A 21,315-nucleotide genomic window follows, 5' to 3' on the forward strand; every position below is an offset into this window, starting at 1 on the left:
TCCACAATCTAACTAAAGACATGGAATGTATATCTGCCACTCCAGAGAATCCAGCAAGACTGAGAAAATACTGACACAATCTGAGCTGGACAAGAAAACACAAAGAATAGCACTGAATTGTGAAGCACACAACATGTGTGCCACAGGAAAAAAAAAACAGACACTTATCTTTGCTGATTTGGCAGAAAGGCAGGATTAACCAGGCAGAGGTCCTACACCTCCCAAGAACAATTGACAACTGGCAAGGACTAATGAATCCTGCACGCCTAAATACCCCAGTCAGAACTGCAATCAGCAGATACACCTGTCCAGGACTGCAACTCAGGGGCAACTGCATTACCACCTACAACCACCGGAGGGAGCCCAAAAGCAGAATTCACAACAGTACCCCCCCTTGAGGAGGGGTCACCGAACCCTCACCAGAGCCCCCAGGCCGATCAGGATGAGCCAGATGAAAAGCATGAACCAAATCAGCAGCATGGACATCAGAAGCAAAAACCCAAGAATTATCCTAATGGCCATAACCCTTCCATTTGACAAGGTACTGAAGCCTCCGCCTCGAAAAACGAGAATCCAAAATCTTCTCAACCACATACTCCAACTCCCCATCAACCAAAACAGGGGCCAGAGGATCAACAGAGGGAACAACGGGCACCACATATTTCCGCAATAAAGATCTATGGAAGACATTATGGATAGCAAAAGAGGCCGGAAGCACCAATCGAAAAGACACCGGATTAATAATCTCAGAAATCCTATAAGGACCAATAAACTGAGGCTTAAACTTAGGGGAAGAGACCTTCATAGGAACATGACGGGAAGACAACCAAACCAAATCCCCAACCCGAAGCCGGGAACCAACTCACCGACGACGGTTAGCAAAACGTTGAGCCTCCTCCTGAGACAACACCAAATTGTCCACCACATGAGCCCAAATCTGCTGCAACCTGTCAACTGCAGAATCCACACCAGGACAGTCAGAAGGCTCAACCTGCCCAGAAGAAAAACGAGGATGAAAACCAAAATTACAAAAAAAGGCGAAACCAAAGTAGCCGAACTAGCCCGATTATTAAGGGCAAACTCGGCCAATGGCAAAAAGACCACCCAATCATCCTGATCGGCAGACACAAAGCATCTCAAATAAGTCTCCAAAGTCTGATTAGTTCGCTCGGTCTGGCCATTTGTCTGAGGATGAAATGCAGAAGAAAAAGACAAATCAATGCCCAACCTAGCACAAAAGGCCCGCCAAAACCTAGAAACAAACTGGGAACCTCTGTCGGACACAATATTCTCCGGAATACCATGCAAATGAACCACATGCTGAAAAAACAACGGAACCAACTCTGAAGAGGAAGGCAATTTAGGCAAAGGCACAAAATGAACCATCTTAGAAAACCGGTCACAAACAACCCAGATAACCGACATCCTCTGGGAAACCGGAAGATCAGAAATAAAATCCATAGAAATATGCGTCCAGGGCCTCTCAGGGACTGGCAATGGCAAAAGTAACCCAATAGCACGGGAACAACAAGGTTTGGCCCATGCACAAGTCCCACAGGACTGCACAAAAGAACGCACATCACGTGACAATGAAGGCCACCAAAAGGACCTACCAACCAAATCTCTGGTACCAAAAATACCAGGACGACCAGCCAACACAGAACAGTGAACCTCAGAAATCACTCTACTAGTCCATCTGTCATGAACAAACAATTTCCCCACAGGACAGCGGTCAGGTCTATCAGCCTGAAATTCCTGAAGAACCCGCCGTAAATCAGGGGAAATGGCAGAAAGGACCACCCCTTCTTTCAGAATGCCGACCGGTTCAAGGGCCTTAGGAGAATCAGGCAAAAAACTCCTAGAAAGGGCATCAGCCTTAATATTCTTAGAACCCGGAAGATACGAAACCACAAAATCAAAACGGGAAAAAAACAAGGACCATCGAGTCTGTCTAGGACTCAGCCGTTTGGCAGACTCGAGGTAAATCAAATTCTTATGATCGGTCAGGACCACAATACGGTGCTTAGCTCCCTCAAGCTAATGTTGCCACTCCTCAAATGCCCACTTCATAGCCAACAACTCCCGATTGCCGACATCATAATTGCGTTCAGCAGGCGAAAACTTGCGGGAAAAGAAGGCACACGGTTTCATCAAAGAACCAACAGAATCCCTCTGAAACAAAACGGCCCCTGCCCCAATCTCAGAAGCATCAATCTCAACCTGAAACAGAAGAGAAACATCTGGTTGGCACAACACCGGAGCAGAAGTAAATCGACGTTTAAGCTCCTGAAAGGCAGAGACAGCCGCAGAGGACCAATTCGCCACATCAGCGCCTTTTTTCGTCAAATCAGTCAAGGGTTTAACCACGCTGGAGAAGTTAGCAATGAAACGGCGATAAAAATTGCAAAACCCAAAAATTTCTGAAGGCTCTTCACTGATGTGGGTTGAATCCAATCATGAATGGCCTGAACCTTAACCGGATCCATCTTTATAGATGAGGGAGAAAAAATAAAGCCTAAAAAAGAAACCTTCTGCACCGCAAAGAGACACTTAGACCCCCTCACAAACAAAGCATTGTCACGAAGGATCTGAAATACCATCCTGACCTGTTCCACATGAGACTTCCAATCATCGGAAAAAATCAAAATATCGTCCAAATATACAATCAAGAATTTATCAATATAAGTCTGGAAGATATCATGCATGAAGGATTGAAAAACAGATGGAGCGTTAGTGAGCCCGAATGGCATCACAAGGTATTCAAAATGGCCTTCGGGCGTATTAAACGCAGTTCTCCATTCATCACCCTGTTTAATACGAACAAGATTATATGCCCCCCGAAGGTCAATCTTCGTAAACCAACTAGGCCCCTTAATCCTAGCAAACAAATCGGAAAGCAAAGGTAAAGGGTATTGAAACTTGACCGTGATCTTATTCAAGAGGCGATAATCAATACAAGGTCTCAAGAAGCCATCCTTCTTAGCAACAAAAAACCCCCCGCTCCCAACGGTGAAGAAGATGGCCGAATATGCCCTTTCTCCAAAGACTCCTTAACATAACTCCGCATAGCGGTATGTTCAGGCACAGACAAGTTGAAAAGTCGACCCTTAGGAAACTTACTGCCTGGAATCAAGTCAATCGCACAATCACAGTCCCTGTGCGGTGGAAGGGAACTGGACTTAGGCTCATCGAATACATCCTGAAAATCAGACAAAAACTCTGGAATTTCAGAAGAGGAAGAAGAGGAGATTGACATCAAAGGAACATCATTATAAACCCCCTGACAACCCCAACTAGTCACAGACATAGACTTCCAATCCAACACAGGATTATGTACCTGCAACCACGGGAAACCCAGCACGATAACATCATGCAAATTATGCAACACCAGAAATCGACAATCTTCCTGATGGGCTGGCGCCATGTGCATGGTCACCTGTGTCCAAAACTGAGGCTTATTTTTAGCCAAAGGTGTAGCATCAATCCCCCTTAAAGGAATAGGGTTCTGCAAAGGCTGCAAGGGAAAACCACAATGCCTGGCAAACTCAAAATCCATTAAGTTCAAGGCGGCGCCTGAATCCACAAACGCCATGACAGAAAATGATGACAATGAGCAGATCAAGGACACCGATAACAGAAATTTAGGTTGTACAGTACTGATGGTAAATGAACTAGCGATCCTCTTTGTCCGCTTAGGGCAGACTGAAATGACATGAGAAGCGTCGCCACAATAATAACACAACCTATTCTGACGTCTGAATCCTTGTCATTCTGTTCTAGACAAAATCCTATCACACTGCATTGGCTCAGGAATTGGCTCTGAGGACGACGCCACAGTGCGCACAGTTCTACGCTCCCGCAAGCGCCGATCAATCTGAATGGCCAGAGACATAGAATCACTCAGACCGGATGGCGTGGGAAACCCCACCACAACATCTTTAACGGATTCAGAAAGACCCTTTCTGAAAATTGCCGCCAAAGCATCATCATTCCATTTAGTCAACACAGACCATTTTCTAAATTTCTGACAAAACAATTCTGCCGCCTCTTGACCCTGAGACAGGGCCAACAAGGTTTTCTCCGCTTGATCCACATAATTAGGTTCATCATATAATAATCCTAAAGCCTGAAAAAAGGAATCTACATTAAGCAAGGCCGGATTCCCAGATTCCAGGGAAAATGCCCAATTCTGTGGATCGCCACGCAGCAGGGAGATGACAATTTTAACCTGCTGAATGGAATCACCGGAGGATCGCGGTCTCAGAGCAAAAAACAGTTTACAATTATTTTTAAACCCCCAAAATTTGGACCTATCCCCAAAAAACAAATCAGGAGTAGGAATCTTCGGCTCTAAAGCTGGAGTCTGAACAATATAATCAGAAATACCCTGTACCCTAGCAACAAGCTGGTCTACACGAGAAGCTAGTTCCTGAACATCCATGCTGGCACAAGACTCCTCAGCCACCCATAAATAAAGAGGGAAAAAAAGACAAAACAGACTGCAGAAAAAAAAATGGCTCAACACCTTTCTTCCCTTCTTCTGAGATGCATTTAACTCATTATGGACCAGTTGTACTGTTGTGATCTGGTGACCTTGGAGCCGCATGAAACTTTCTCTGGAGTCGGTGGAACCTGTACTGACCGCAAATCCTGAACTAACACCGCAACTAGAAGTAGCCGTGGGGTGTACCTAACATACCCTAGACACCTCGACACAGCCGGAGGACTAAATACCCCTATAGATGGAAATAGGAATGCTGCCTTGCCTCAGAGCAGACCCCCAAAGGATAGGCAGCCACCCACGACTGTGAGTAGGAGAAGAATAGACACATGCAGGTAGAAAACAGGATTTAGCAAAAGAGGCCACTCTAGCTAAATAGGAAAGGATAGGACAGATTACTAGGCGGTCAGTATTAAAACCCTTCCAAAAATATCCACAGCAGATAATACAAAAAGTTCCACAATCTAACTAAAGACATGGAATGTATATCTGCCACTCCAGAGAATCCAGCAAGACTGAGAAAATACTGACACAATCTGAGCTGGACAAGAAAACACAAAGAATAGCACTGAATTGTGAAGCACACAACATGTGTGCCACAGGAAAAAAAAACCAGACACTTATCTTTGCTGATTTGGCAGAAAGGCAAGAGGAACCAGGCAGAGGTCCTACACCTCCCAAGAACAATTGACAACTGGTAAGGACTAATGAATCCTGCACGCCTAAATACCCCAGTCAGAACTGCAATCAGCAGATACACCTGTCCAGGACTGCAACTCAGGGGCAACTGCATTACCACCTACAACCACCGGAGGGAGCCCAAAAGCAGAATTCACAACAGATTTCCATCAGGTATTGTGATATTTTTGATCAGAAGAATATTGAAACCTTCAGGTCTGTTCCTGTTGTCTTTAATTCTGGAGCTCTGATCAAGCCCAACAGAAGCCACAGAGTCCTTTAGGCCTCATTCAGACGTACTTTTATTGTGCACAAGAAAAAAATTACTGTTTTTCATCATTGTGTTAGATCTAATTTTCACCCATTTTTGGTCTGTATGTAGGTTTCATCTATCAGTTTGCTTTTCTTGTATACTAAAAAATAAATTCAAATCTTCTAACCATTATACGGGAAAAATCCAACAGCACTCGATGAAGCAAAGATGTCATTCATCCCATCTATATCCAAATACTGCTAGTGTGATGGCAGCCTTAGGCCAGGGCCACACTAGCGTGGAATACGGACGAGTGCTATGTGAGAAAACATCACATAGCCCTCGGACCATTGTTATTCTATGAGGCAGCTCCCATCACCATTTTTTTTCCTCGGGCTTATTCAACGTGCGAGTGAAATCGCAGCAACCTGCGATTGTACGTGTATATCGCCTGAGTCTCGCCAATACAAGTCTATGGGTGGAAAAAAAACTCGGACACCAAACGGACCATCTGTGTGACTTGCGAGAAATACGCTGACATTTTCCTCATTTCAGCCCATTGAGCCCTTAAATTCAATGAGAAAAAGCAGTGAGAAATGTAAAGCCATACGGATGTCATACAGATGCCATACGGATGCATGGGTGCGAGAAAATCGCATCATTGCATTACAAAGGCATTACATGACCATACGGAGAACACTTGTGCGACTCTTGGCCAAGAGACTTGGACCGATTTTTTTTATTCGTTAATTGTGACCCCGGCCTAAAATAGATACTGTTTAATCAAAAGGCTGTAAAGCATGCTTCAGGAAAAAAAAATCTCTCTCAAAACCACTTCAGCAAAAATGAAACTCATTACAAAATTCCCCAAAACAGGAGTGTTTCCGGAAGTCTTGTAGCTCCAAGTTTTTGCCTCGTATCTTCAAGCACATATGTCGAGTATTTGGTGAGTTTTTTATTTCAGTGATTATAAGCTAAAACCAGCAGTGGGTGAAAAATACAGAAGTGGTGACGTGTTTCTATTATACTTTTCTGCTGATTGCTCCAATCCTGGTTTTGGTTTAGAAATACTGAGGTAAAAAGCTCACTGAATACTCAACGTGTTCACATAGCCTTATACAGTAGTTTTAGAGTTGATTCACACTATCTCTTTTTGCGGATTGTTTTGATTGACTCCCAGATTTGTAAAGCTTGTTATGTTGCTAACTCATACCTCCCAACTTTTGAAGAGCAGAAAGAGGGGAAAAGTGTGTGGAGCGCTTTGTGAGCCACAGCAAATTTTGGCCACATTCCTGCCCATATCCCAACACATGCCCATGTACCATTTTTTTTCTACTCTGGCAGGCGAAGATGTCCAAGGAGCAGTGACAGTGAGAGAAATTGAGGGCATAGACCCAAATCCATGACTGTCTGCTGTATCTGGAATGGTTGGGACTAGACATGAGTGGTTCGATTCACAGGACTCCTGTGCAGTGTCCAGGTCAGTGCTATCTGGCTGCTGGCCTTGAGGCCTGTGAATCTCTTACCTTCCGGCATCTAGTCAGGCTGGTGCGACGTCATCTGTGCATCCTGCTCATCTCTATCTGGGACTTCTGGATTTAGTGTTTATACATTCATGTTCATTCATTCACAGTCGTAGCAGCCAGATCTTTATCATTTTTACACAGCACCACTATATGACATCTGGCTTTTTCATGCCTGTAAGGCTGTGTTCACACGCACTGTGTTTTTTGTTTTCTGCAGGTGACCACACCAAAAAAATGTCACTGATTATTGCATCTTTGCTTCATTTTTTTAGGTCTATCCACCCTTATTTGTTTTAATGTGTTTTTACATCTCGTACACATGAGTGTACACAGCCAAGTGCTAAGCAATGTTTTAGCAGATAGCACTCGGCCCAGTGTTGTACTATAGGGCAATGCAGATCTGCGATTATTTTTTCATGCTTTTTTGGCATGAGAAAAAACAATAACAGCATGCTGCGAGTGGCTGCGAGACTCCGCTCACAGTATAATGCCCTCAAACTTTATAGTAGCCCCTACATAGTATACTGACCCGTTATTTGCCCTAAAATTGTTTGATAGGCCTAACACTGTATGTTGGTCCTCACTGTACAAAAGCCCCACATTAGCACCCACACTGTATGATGGCCCCCTCACTGTATGACGGCCCTCTCAGTAGTCCCCATACTGTATGATGGCCCCTTAGTAACCCCCACTTTGCATCATAGCCCCCTAAGTGGCCCCCACTCTGTATTATGGTCCCCTAAGTAGCCCTACTCTGTATAGTATCCACCACACTCTGATAGCCCCCTTAGGGGCTATGATTATGTTTGATCTATGCACCTCATAGTCCTCAATACAGTACAATGCACTCCACATACAGTTAGGTCCATATATATTTGGACAGAGACAACATTTTTCTAATTTTATAAAAATATAAAAATATATTTGCGCTAAAATTTCAGTAAAAATATAAATAGAAACATGACACCGTGTACAACTAACAGAATTATTACTATAATGGTGCAATAGCATGTGGTATTACCTCCTTTTATGCTGTATGTGAATGCTCTCCCCTGTAGTGTGGAAGGTCCTTCAGATGGCGTCCTTTCGGTTCCAATATATTAGTTCAGATGGGTGCCAGAATAGGATTGGTGGTAAAGGGCTAAGTAGCAAGAAGGCAGTAATCTGGGGGGCGCCGTCCCGGCCGGTGACAGGCGTACCTCCCAAAGAAAAAACAATCTACCGTGCACAGGCAGGGCTCGATCCTAAGAAGGAGCCGGCAAGGTGCAGCGTGGCGGCAGGACCTTGCGTGACGTCACTGACACGTGATGAATCACGTGACCGGCTACGGAGCGCACACCAAACCACTTTTTCAACGCGTTTCGGAATCGCTGATTCCTTCTTCAGGGATGGTATGGTGTGCACTGTGTGCGCTTTTTATAGAGTGCCGGATCTCTAAATATTGCCTCACTGGTTAAAGGCGAACAATTCTACCTCGCTATTTAAACCATGTGGTGCCAGAGAATTCATTTCAAAAATACATTTAGTTTCTGCCCGGGACATTTGATGAATGAAGTTGCCACCACATCCATCTTTTCTAACAATTTTTAATCCGGTAACTTTAATGTTCTGTAATGAGCCCCCATGATGTGTTAAAAAATGCATAGACAGAGGGTGTCCGGTAAATTTCTTGCTAATGTTCCGTAAATGTTCTCCAATTCTGACATGCATTGGTCGTATGGTTCGGCCTATGTATAATTTTCCACAAGGACACGTTATGCCATATATTATGCCTTTGGTGGAACATGTAATAAAATCTTTAATGTCCATAACTACTGATTTATTAGAGATTGAGGTCTGTCTTTTAGTGCTTAATTTCTTGCATGGCGCACATTTCTTACAAGGAAAAAAACCATTGGAACAATGACATGGAGCGGAGTTAGACATTTTCTCGAACCTGCCACTTGTAGGGGCTATTATGTTGCCCAAATTGTTAGCATTTTTTTAATTTTGGTTATAGACATTACCACAATGAATTTTAAACAAAACAATTCAGATGCAGTTGAAGTTCAGACTTTCAGCTTTCATTTGAGGGTATCCACATTAAAATTGGATGAAGGGTTTAGGAGTTTCAGCTCCTTAACATGTGCCACCCTGTTTTTAAAGGGACCAAAAGTAATTGGACAGATTCGATAATTTTAAATAAAATGTTCATTTTCAGTACTTGGTTGAAAACCCTTTGTTGACAATGACTGCCTGAAGTCTTGAACTCATGGACATCACCAGACGCTGTGTTTCCTCCTTTTTGATGCTCTGCCAGGCCTTCACTGCGGTGGTTTTCAGTTGCTGTTTGTTTGTGGGCCTTTCTGTCTGAAGTTTAGTCTTTAACAAGTGAAATACATGCTCAATTGGGTTGAGATCAGGTGACTGACTTGGCCATTCAAGAATATTCCACTTCTTTGCTTTAATAAACTCCTGGGTTGCTTTGGCTTTATGTTTTGGGTCATTGTCAATCTGTAGCATGAAAACGACGACCATTCAGTTTGGCTGCATTTGGCTGGATCTGAGCACACAGTATGGCTCTGAATACCTCAGAATTCATTCGGCTGCTTCTATCCTGTGTCACATCATCAATAAACACTAGTGACTAGTGTTGAGCGATACTTTCCGATATCGGAAAGTATCGGTATCGGAAAGTATCGGCCGATACCGTCAAAATATCGGATCCAATCCGATACCGATACCCGATCCCAATGCAAGTCAATGGGACGAAAATATCGGAATTAAAATAAACCCTTTATAAACTTGTAGGTTCATTCTACATGAAGGAAAACAACTAAGAATAATGTAGGATGTATTGGGGGACGTGGCGGAGATATTAAAGGGACAGAGGTTTAGCCCAATGTAATAGAATAGCAGGATTTTTAATTTTTTTTTATGAAGTTCGGCGTTAGAAAGAATTTTTATGTCAGATATTGATGTTTCACTACTTCCACGCCCTTCACCTTCTTTTTTACTTCTCCCACGCTTTCTTCTTAATTATCCTCATCATCAGCTTCTTTGACATCAACTTCTTCACCTTATTCATCTTCTTCTTCATCTTCTACCTATTATTTTTTGGGTTACATTGTTCATATTCTTTTTATTTTACTATTATCTTCATCATATTCAACTTCTTCATCATATTCTTATTTGTGACAGGCATTCCCGTAGTTGTTATCTATAAAAGTTTGAAGATTACACCTTCCGTTCTGCCTGTCACAAACCAGTTACATTTGTCCGCGTTCAGTTTGGCCTGCAGCATCAGGCTTTATCCAGGGGCACCACGAGGAGGAACGGACTCACCCCCATACACTGCTTAGTCTTCTTCTGCTTATAATTTACATAATATTTTTTTGCTCTGATATTTTGTGTTATGCTTAATGTCCTTCTGCTCTTTGTTCTGCAGCCTCTTGTTCTTCTGCTTCTCGGTCTTCCAGGTCGTCGTCGTCTCCAGGGTCGTCGTCTCCGGGGTCGTCGTCATCGGGGTGGTCTCCGGGGTCGTCGTCATCGGGGTGGTCTTCAGGGTCATCGTCTCCAGGGTCGTCGTCATCACGGTGGTTGTCGTCTCTGGTGTCGTCGTCATCTTAGGGGTGTTCTTCCGGGTCATCGTGTTTAGTCTCTTGAACTTGGAAATGTAGCAGAAGGTACAAGAAGGCTGAGAAAATGCCGAGAACCAGCTGATGGAACTGGAACTCGGATGGCTACCCGAAGGTCCAAGAGCCAATGGAACTACCGAGGACCAGCTGACGTTACTGGAACCCGGTTACTAAGCAGGAGGTACCCGTGCCTGAAAGCACTACCAAGGACCACCTGACGTTGGTGGAACTCGGATACCCAGAGGGAGGCACCTAAGCCAAAGGCTCTGCCCGGAACCAGCTGACGGTACTGGAACCAGGATGGGGAGCAGAAGGTACAAGAGCAAAAGACACTGCCGAGAACCAGCTGACGGTGCTGGAACCCGGATGGGTAGCCGAAGGTCCAAGAGCCAATGGAACTACCGAGGACCAGCTGACGTTACTGGAACCCGGTTACTAAGCAGGAGGTACCCGTGCCTGAAAGCACTACCAAGGACCACCTGACGTTGGTGGAACTCGGATACCCAGAGGGAGGCACCTAAGCCAAAGGCTCTGCCCGGAACCAGCTGACGGTACTGGAACCAGGATGTGGAGCAGAAGGTACAAGAGCAAGTGTCTGCGTGGCTTTTGCAGGACACGTTGCCGGCTGCACAGCAGGGGAACAGCTGGCGGTGCTGGACCCCACTGACACATTGGCGAGGTGTTTGGCTCTGTGCAGCCAGCACTTCCGGACAGCAACGAGCGGTGTTGTAGCCCGGGCTCTGCAGGGGGAGCAGAGTGTAGGCCGAAGCCTACTTGAACCAATTTCAAAGGTAACCTTTAACCCCCCCTCAGGGGTTAGAAAGTAGAAGAGCCACAGCTTATGCAGCAGTAGTGCTGCACAAGTCAAAGGTTGCTCTTTTAATTTCGCTCCTTGCACACGCTGAATGAAACACGTATAACATTTAGCCCTTTATACAGTCAAACTGTGTTGGAGGCGCGAGTTCCCTTTGTAATGAGACGCAGCACAGATGTCAAGAATCCCACCTTGGTGCTGGGTGCAGCCTCCTGAGCGTTGTTATTTGCTGTACAGGAGTCTGCGCTGTCGTGTTATCCCCTGGCCTAGCGCTGTTAGCGCTGCCCATCTTCTGACCTCATTTAATGTTGGCCGGTGCGGTTCGCGATGCCCATGAATCACAGCCCCGCAGTGTATTGACATAGTTTAAACACTGCGGGGCTGGGATTCATGGCCTGGCGCAGTACATATGTTCGCCTCTCGCTTGGGTTCTTACACCTGCTTCAGACTATGCGGCGTCATCTGATCCCTTATCGCATGCCACGGCCATGAAGCCGCACAGTCCGAAGAAGGCGGAAGGAGAGGAGGGACAGGCGAACTGATGCACTGATCCTGCCCATCAATCACACCCTCGCAGTCCCAATAAATAAGACACCGAGGGGCGTTGTGTGGGTCAGGGCGGCCGCAGAGGCGCAGGCAGCCAAACAATGATGCCAGAAGACGGGCAGCGCTACCAAGGGGGTTGCAGCGTGTCATTACAAAGGAAAGTCACACCACCGGGACGGTTAAATGGTCACACAGAGGACACATTGCAGACGTGTTTTCAGTTCCACATGTGCGAGGAGAATACGTTTCTGAGCCACCTTGCACACATGCAGCATTACCGCTGTACAAGGTGGCTGGATAACGTAAAAACGCCTGGGGGAGGGGGGACAGGTTCCCTTCAATTTCAGTTCTTGTGTCTGCGTGGCTTTTGCAGGACACGTTGCCGGCTGCACAGCAGGGGAACAGCTGGCGGTGCTGGACCCCACTGACACATTGGCTGGTGTTTTTCTCTGTGCAGCTAGCACATCTGGGCAAAAACTGGCGGTGTGTTAGAGCCCAGGGACAGCAGGAGGAGGAGCAGGAGGAGGAGGAGCAGGGGGAGGGGAGTGTAGGCCGAAGCCTGCACAGGCGGCAGCTTTGGGTGTGTTGTGTCTGCGTGGCTTTTGCAGGACACGTTGCCGGCTACACAGCAGGGGAACAGCTGGCGGTGCTGGACCCCACTGACACATTGGCGAGGTGTTTGGCTCTGTGCAGCCAGCACTTCCGGACAGCAACTAGCGTTGTTGGAGCCCGGGCTCTGCAGGTGGAGCAGAGTGTAGGCCGAAGCCTAATTGAACCGATTTCAAAAGTCACCTTTAACCCCCCCTCAGGGGTTACAAAGTAGAAGAGCCACAGCTTATGCAGCAGCAGTGCTGCGCAAGTCAAAGGTTGCTCTTGTAATTTTTCTCCTTGCACACGCTGAATGGAACACGTATAACATTTAGCCCTTTATACAGTCAAACTGTGTAATGGAGGCGAGAGTTCCCTTTGTAATGAGACGCAGCACAGGTGTCAAGAATCCCACCTTGGTGCTGGGTGCAGCCTCCCGAGCGTTGTTATTTGCTGTACAGGAGTCTGCGCTGTCGTGTTATCCCCTGGCCTAGCGCCGTTAGCGCTGCCCATCTTCTGGCATCATGTAATGTCGGCCGGTGCGGTTCGCGATGACCATGAATCCCAGCCCCGCAGTGTCTTAACATTGTTAAAACACTGCGGGGCTGGGATTCAGGGCCTGGCGCAGCACATATGTTGGCCTCTCACACTCGGGTCCTTACACCCGCTTCAGACTGTGCGGCGTCATCTGATCCCTTATCGCATGCCACGGCCATGAAGCCGCACAGTCCGAAGAAGGCGGAAGGAGAGGAGGGACAGGCGAACTGATGCACTGATCCTGCCCATCAATCACACCCTCGCAGTCCCAATAAATAAGACACCGAGGGGCGTTGTGTGGGTCAGGGCGGCCGCAGAGGCGCAGCCAGCCAAACAATGATGCCAGAAGACGGGCAGCGCTACCAAGGGGGTTGCAGCGTGTCATTACAAAGGAAAGTCACACCACCGGGACGGTTAAATGGTCACACAGAGGACACATTGCAGACGTGTTTTCAGTTCCACATGTGCGAGGAGAATACGTTTCTGAGCCACCTTGCACACATGCAGCATTACCGCTGTACAAGGTGGCTGGATAACGTAAAAACGCCTGGGGGAGGGGGGACAGGTTCCCTTCAATTTCAGTTCTTGTGTCTGCGTGGCTTTTGCAGGACACGTTGCCGGCTGCACAGCAGGGGAACAGCTGGCGGTGCTGGACCCCACTGACACATTGGCTGGTGTTTTTCTCTGTGCAGCTAGCACATCTGGGCAAAAACTGGCGGTGTGTTAGAGCCCAGGGACAGCAGGAGGAGGAGCAGGAGGAGGAGGAGCAGGGGGAGGGGAGTGTAGGCCGAAGCCTGCACAGGCGGCAGCTTTGGGTGTGTTGTGTCTGCGTGGCTTTTGCAGGACACGTTGCCGGCTACACAGCAGGGGAACAGCTGGCGGTGCTGGACCCCACTGACACATTGGCGAGGTGTTTGGCTCTGTGCAGCCAGCACTTCCGGACAGCAACTAGCGTTGTTGGAGCCCGGGCTCTGCAGGTGGAGCAGAGTGTAGGCCGAAGCCTAATTGAACCGATTTCAAAAGTCACCTTTAACCCCCCCTCAGGGGTTACAAAGTAGAAGAGCCACAGCTTATGCAGCAGCAGTGCTGCGCAAGTCAAAGGTTGCTCTTGTAATTTTTCTCCTTGCACACGCTGAATGGAACACGTATAACATTTAGCCCTTTATACAGTCAAACTGTGTAATGGAGGCGAGAGTTCCCTTTGTAATGAGACGCAGCACAGGTGTCAAGAATCCCACCTTGGTGCTGGGTGCAGCCTCCCGAGCGTTGTTATTTGCTGTACAGGAGTCTGCGCTGTCGTGTTATCCCCTGGCCTAGCGCCGTTAGCGCTGCCCATCTTCTGGCATCATGTAATGTCGGCCGGTGCGGTTCGCGATGACCATGAATCCCAGCCCCGCAGTGTCTTAACATTGTTAAAACACTGCGGGGCTGGGATTCAGGGCCTGGCGCAGCACATATGTTGGCCTCTCACACTCGGGTCCTTACACCCGCTTCAGACTGTGCGGCGTCATCTGATCCCTTATCGCATGCCACGGCCATGAAGCCGCACAGTCCGAAGAAGGCGGAAGGAGAGGAGGGACAGGCGAACTGATGCACTGATCCTGCCCATCAATCACACCCTCGCAGTCCCATTAAATAAGACAACGAGGGCTGTTGTGTGGGTCAGGGCGGCCGCAGAAGCGCAGCCAGCCAAACAATGATGCCAGAAGACGGGCAGCGTTACCAAGGAGCTTGTTGCGTGTGTCAATACAAAGTCAAATCACACCTGAGGGACGTTTTAATGGTCACAGAGGACACATTTTAGACGTGTTCACTTCAACATGGGCAAGGAGAATAAGTTTCTGAGCCACCTTGAACACATGCAGCATTACTGCTGTTCAAGGTAGCTGTAAAACATAGAAACACCTGGGGGAGGGGGGACAGGTTCCCTTCAATTTCAGTTCTTGTGTCTGCGTGGCGGTCGCAGGACACGTTGCCGGCTACACAGCAGGGGAACAGCTGGCGGTGCTGGACCCCACTGACACATTGGCTGGTGTTTTTCTCTGTGCAGCTAGCACATCTGGGCAAAAACTGGCGGTGTTAGAGCCCAGGGTCAGCAGGAGGAGCAGGGGGAGCGGAGTGTAGGCCGAAGCCTGCACTCGAGCAAGTTGAAAGGAAACCTTTAACCCCCCCCCCCAGGCGTTTGTAGCTGAAAGAGCCATTGTGTACAGCACTAATGCTGGAAAAGGTAAACTTAGCTCTTTTAATTATGGTCCTTGTACATGCGGAACCTAACATTTATGAAATGTGTCCCCACACAGCGTTAAACCGTCCGGTAGGTGGAACTTTCCTTTGTCGTGTGACGCAGCACAGCCATCATTTTTACCCCCTTGTCGCCGTTCGCCCCCTCCTCAGCGTTGTTTGAATCTGTCCCGGAGCCTGCGCTGTTAGGTTAGCCCATGGCTATGCACACATGTTGCGCTGCCCGTCTTCTGACCTCATTTGGTGTCAGGCTGGCTGCGCCTGTGCGGGTGCGCTGGCCGAGATCCCGCCTCGCAGTGTCGTCTCATGTAATCCCACCGCGGGCCTGTGATCCGTGCCCGTGCGCAGTGCATATCCTCTCCTCTCACTCCCCTCCCTACGGCTTTTTCAGACTGTGCGGTGTCACGGCCGTGGCATGCTATTAGGGACCAGCTGACATCGCACAGTCTGAAGAAGCCGTAGGGAGGGGAGTGAGAGGAGAGGATATGCACTGCGCACGGGCACGGATCACAGGCCCGCGGTGGGATTACATTAGACGACACTGCGAGGCGGGATCTCGGCCAGCGCACCCGCACAGGCGCAGCCAGCCTGACACCAAATGAGGTCAGAAGACGGGCAGCGCAACATGTGTGCATGGCCAAGGGCTAACCTAACAGCGCAGGCTCCGGGACAGATTCAAACAACGCTGAGGAGGGGGCGCACGGCGCCAAGGGGGTAAAAATGATGGCTGTGCTGCGTCACACGACAAAGGAAAGTTCCACCTACCGGACGGTGTAACGCTGTGTGGGGACACATTTCATAAGTGTTTGGTTCAGCATGTGCAAGGAGCATCACGAAAAGAGGCACTTTTTCCCTTTGCATCATCATTACTGCTGCACAAGGTGGCTCCTTCAGTAACAAACGCCTGGGGGGGGGGGGGTCAGGTTCCCTTACATTTAACTTGTTGTGTCTGCGTGGCGGTCGCAGTACACGTTGCCGTATACACAGCAGGGGAACAGCTGGCGGTGCTGAACCCCACTAACACATTGGCGAGGTGTTTGGCTCTGTGCGTACAGCACTTCTGGACGGCAACTAGCGGTGTTGGAGCCCAGGGACACGTGGAGGAGGAGGAGGTTGGAGGAGGTAGGAGGAGGTAGGAGGGATTGCCACACACACAGCAGGGGAACAGCTGACGTTACTGAACCCCAATAACAGAGGAGGGACTGTTGACTGTGCGTACAGCACTTCTGGACGGCAACTGGCGGTGTTGGAGCCCAGGGACAGGTGGAGGAGGAGGAGGTTGGAGGAGGTAGGAGGGATTGCCACACACACAGCAGGGGAACAGCTGACGTTACTGAACCCCAATAACAGAGGAGGGACTGTTGACTGTGCGTACAGCACTTCTGGACGGCAACTGGCGGTGTTGGAGCCCAGGGACAGGTGGAGGAGGAGGAGGTAGGAGGAGGTAGGAGGGATTGCCACACACACAGCAGGGGAACAGCTGACGTTACTGAACCCCAATAACAGAGGAGGGACTGTTGACTGTGCGTACAGCACTTCTGGACGGCAACTGGCGGTGTTGGAGCCCAGGGACAGGTGGAGGAGGAGGAGGTTGGAGGAGGTAGGAGGAGGTAGGAGGGATTGCCACACACACAGCAGGGGAACAGCTGACGTTACTGAACCCCAATAACAGAGGAGGGACTGTTGACTGTGCGTACAGCACTTCTGGACGGCAACTGGCGGTGTTGGAGCCCAGGGACAGGTGGAGGAGGAGGAGGTAGGAGGAGGTAGGAGGGATTGCCACACACACAGCAGGGGAACAGCTGACGTTACTGAACCCCAATAACAGAGGAGGGACTGTTGACTGTGCGTACAGCACTTCTGGACGGCAACTGGCGGTGTTGGAGCCCAGGGACAGGTGGAGGAGGAGGAGGTTGGAGGAGGTAGGAGGGATTGCCACACACACAGCAGGGGAACAGCTGACGTTACTGAACCCCAATAACAGAGGAGGGACTGTTGACTGTGCGTACAGCACTTCTGGACGGCAACTGGCGGTGTTGGAGCCCAGGGACAGGTGGAGGAGGAGGAGGTTGGAGGAGGTAGGAGGGATTGCCACACACACAGCAGGGGAACAGCTGACGTTACTGAACCCCAATAACAGAGGAGGGACTGTTGACTGTGCGTACAGCACTTCTGGACGGCAACTGGCGGTGTTGGAGCCCAGGGACAGGTGGAGGAGGAGGAGGTAGGAGGAGGTAGGAGGGATTGCCACACACACAGCAGGGGAACAGCTGACGTTACTGAACCCCAATAACAGAGGAGGGACTGTTGACTGTGCGTACAGCACTTCTGGACGGCAACTGGCGGTGTTGGAGCCCAGGGACAGGTGGAGGAGGAGGAGGTTGGAGGAGGTAGGAGGGATTGCCACACACACAGCAGGGGAACAGCTGACGTTACTGAACCCCAATAACAGAGGAGGGACTGTTGACTGTGCGTACAGCACTTCTGGACGGCAACTGGCGGTGTTGGAGCCCAGGGACAGGTGGAGGAGGAGGAGGTTGGAGGAGGTAGGAGGGATTGCCACACACACAGCAGGGGAACAGCTGACGTTACTGAACCCCAATAACAGAGGAGGGACTGTTGACTGTGCGTACAGCACTTCTGGACGGCAACTGGCGGTGTTGGAGCCCAGGGACAGGTGGAGGAGGAGGAGGTTGGAGGAGGTAGGAGGGATTGCCACACACACAGCAGGGGAACAGCTGACGTTACTGAACCCCAATAACAGAGGAGGGACTGTTGACTGTGCGTACAGCACTTCTGGACGGCAACTGGCGGTGTTGGAGCCCAGGGACAGGTGGAGGAGGAGGAGGTTGGAGGAGGTAGGAGGGATTGCCACACACACAGCAGGGGAACAGCTGACGTTACTGAACCCCAATAACAGAGGAGCGACTGTTGGGACTGTGCGTACAGCACTACCAGGCAACAACTAGCGGTGTTGGAGCCCAGGGACAGGTGGAAAAGCAGAGGAACACAATGTAGGCCGAAGCCTGAGAAAGTCGAAAGGGAACCTTTAACCCCCCCCCAAGGCGTTTGTAGCTGAAAGAGCCAGCTTGTGCAGCACAAAAGATGCAAAAGGAAAAGGTGGCTCTTTTCATCATGCTCCTTGCAAACACAGAACTAAACACTTATAAAATGTGTCCCCTGCAACCGTAAAACCGTCCCGGAGGTGGGACTTTCCTTCGTAATGTGACGCAGCCCAGCCGTCATTCCTACCCCCCCGGCGCCGCGCACCGGCTCCTCAGCGTTGTTTTATTCCGTCCAGGAGCCTGCGCTGTTATGTTATCCCGTGGCCAGGCACACTTAGCGCTGCCCGTCTTCTGGCATCATTTGGTGTCTGGATGGCTGCGCCTGTGCGGCCGCGCTGGCAGAGAGCCCGCCTCGCAGTGTCTTCTGATTTAATCCCACTGGGGGCCTGGGATCCATGGACATGCGCAGTGCATATCTGAACCTCCACCTCTCACTCATCTCCCTATGGCTTCTTCAGACTGTGCGGTGTCACGGCCGTGGCATGCTGTTAGGGACCAGCTGACACCGAACAGTCTGAAGAAGCCATAGGGAAATGAGTGAGAGGTGGAGGTTCAGATATGCACTGCGCATGTCCATGGATCCCAGGCCCCCAGTGGGATTAAATCAGAAGACACTGCGAGGCGGGCTCTCTGCCAGCGCGGCCGCACAGGCGCAGCCATCCAGACACCAAATGATGCCAGAAGACGGGCAGCGCTAAGTGTGCCTGGCCACGGGATAACATAACAGCGCAGGCTCCTGGACGGAATAAAACAACGCTGAGGAGCCGGTGCGCGGCGCCGGGGGGGTAGGAATGACGGCTGGGCTGCGTCACATTACGAAGGAAAGTCCCACCTCCGGGACGGTTTTACGGTATCAGTGGACACATTTTATAAGTGTTAAGTTCTGCGTGTGCAAGGAGCTAAACAAAAATAGCTACCTTTTCCTTGGGCAGCATTACTGCTGCACAAGGTGGCTCTTTCAGTAACAAACGCCTTGGGGGGGGGGGACAGATTCCCTTACATTTCAGTTGTTGTGTCAGCGTGGCGGTCGCATGACACATTGCCGGCTACACAGCTGGGGATCAGCTGACGTTACTGAAACCCAATAACACTGGGTCGTATGTTTTGACTGTGCAGACGGCACGTCTGAGCCTCAACTGGCGGTGTTGGAGCCCAGGAATTTAAGTTCAGGTGGTAGAAAGATGAACACAACAGGAGACCTGGATAACGTATACAGTGACCTAATTATTCAATCAGGAGGAGGAGTGGCAAATTCCGGCGAGATCCAGGCCTTGTTCATTTTCAGGAAAGTAAGCCGGTCAACGTTATCGGAGGATAGTCGCATGCGACGGTCAGTTAGTACACCACCTGCAGCACTAAAGACACGTTCCGATAATACACTGGCCGCAGGGCAAGACAGCACCTCCAATGCATACTGGCTTAGCTCTGGCCATGTATCCAGCTTTGAGACCCAAAACTTGAAAGGGGAAGAGCCGTCTGGGAGTACAGCAAGAGGGCAAGACATGTAGTCTGTCACCATCTGACGGAACCGTTGCCTCCTGCTGACTGGAGCCGTCTGTGATGGTGTAGACTTTTGTGGCGGGCACAGAAAACTGTGCCACAGTTCGGCCATACTGGTCTTGCCTTGGGCAGAGGCACTGCTTCTGCTCCCTCTTTGTGCAGAGCCTCCACCACGGCCTGGACGCACTGAGCTGCTTTGGAATGCACTAGCAGCACTTCTCTCAGTTGGAATGGAGAAGATGATGGAATTGACCAGTGTGTCTTGGTACTCCCGCATTTTTCGCTCCCGGTTCAACGGTGTGATGAGGCTTTCTACGTTGTCCCGGTAGCGAGGATCGAGGAGGGTGAACACCCAATAATCAGACATGTTGAGAATGTGGGCGATGCGGCGGTCGTTTCTCAGGCACTGCAGCATGTAATCCACCATGTGCTGCAGACTGCCAACTGCCCAAGAAACGCTGTCCCCTGCTGGAGGCGTGATCTCTGCCCGCTCGTCATCACCCCACCCTCGCTGTACACACTGAGTACTGGACAATTGTGTAACTCCCTCCTCTGGACGGATGTCTTCCTCCTCCATTGACTCCTCCTCATCCTCCTCACAAACGGTCCCCTGCCTACGCGTTTGTGAGGAACCACGTGGCGCTGACTGTCCAGAAGATGATGGAAATGGTGAATCCTCATCCTCCACCTCTTCCACAACATCATCCCTTAGCGCTTGCAGTGATTTTTCAAGCAGGCAGATAAGGGGGACAGTCATGCTGACTAGTGCATCATCTGCACTCGCCATCCGCGTGGAATAATCAAAGGGACGCAAAACCTGGCAGACGTCATTCATAGTGGCCCACTCTGTGGTTGTGAAGTCTGTACGGCGCTGACTGCGACTTTTTTGCGCCTGAAGCAGCTGGTACTCCATTACAGCTTGCTGCTGCTCACACAACCGCTCCAACATATGTAACGTGGAATTCCACCTGGTAGGTAGGTCACATATGATGCGATGTTCCGGCAGGCGGTGTCGGCGCTGCAGAGCCGCAATGCGCGCTTTTGCCGTGCTGGAACGCCGCAAGTGAGCACACTCTAGGCGGACCTTGTGCAGCAGTGCATCAAGATCCGGATAGTCCCTCAAAAAGCTCTGCACGACCAAATTGAGCACATGTGCCAGACATGGGATGTGAGTGAGGTTGCCGAGGCCCAGAGCTGCCACCAGATTTCGGCCATTATCACACACTACCATGCCTGGCTGGAGATTCGCTGGCACAAACCACACATCGCTCTCCTGCTTGATGGCATTCCAGAGCTCCTGCGCTGTGTGGCTACGATTCCCCAAGAAAATTAATTTCAAGACGGCCTGTTGACGTTTGGCCACGGCTGTGCTCATGTCGGTCGTAACAGGTACACGTTCATCACGGGTCCATGTGGAGGTGGACTGTGACGGCTCCTGCAGCGATGATT

The 21,315-nt window shown here is 49.7% G+C and overlaps 1 protein-coding gene across 7 annotated transcripts in view; it reads left to right on the forward strand.

Moving 5' to 3' along the window:
* Positions 1-21,315, forward strand: part of LIN7A (lin-7 cell polarity scaffold A) — a 128,142-nt gene that overhangs the window by 60,749 nt on the left and 46,078 nt on the right. The window contains exon 1 of one of the 7 annotated variants that reach the window (XM_077265492.1): positions 6,777-6,912. The exons of 4 other annotated variants lie outside the window; for them this stretch is intronic. In XM_077265492.1, the coding sequence (XP_077121607.1) occupies positions 6,873-6,912 (40 nt within the window). In that variant the 5' untranslated portion in view covers positions 6,777-6,872. Of the gene's footprint in view, positions 1-6,776; positions 6,913-21,315 lie in introns of those variants that run through there. 2 more of the 7 variants (XM_077265494.1, XM_077265489.1) reach the window with 2 other exon arrangements.

The sequence above is a fragment of the Ranitomeya variabilis genome, chromosome 5 (genome assembly GCF_051348905.1).
Source record: "Ranitomeya variabilis isolate aRanVar5 chromosome 5, aRanVar5.hap1, whole genome shotgun sequence".
Classification (NCBI taxonomy): Eukaryota; Metazoa; Chordata; class Amphibia; order Anura; family Dendrobatidae; genus Ranitomeya; species Ranitomeya variabilis.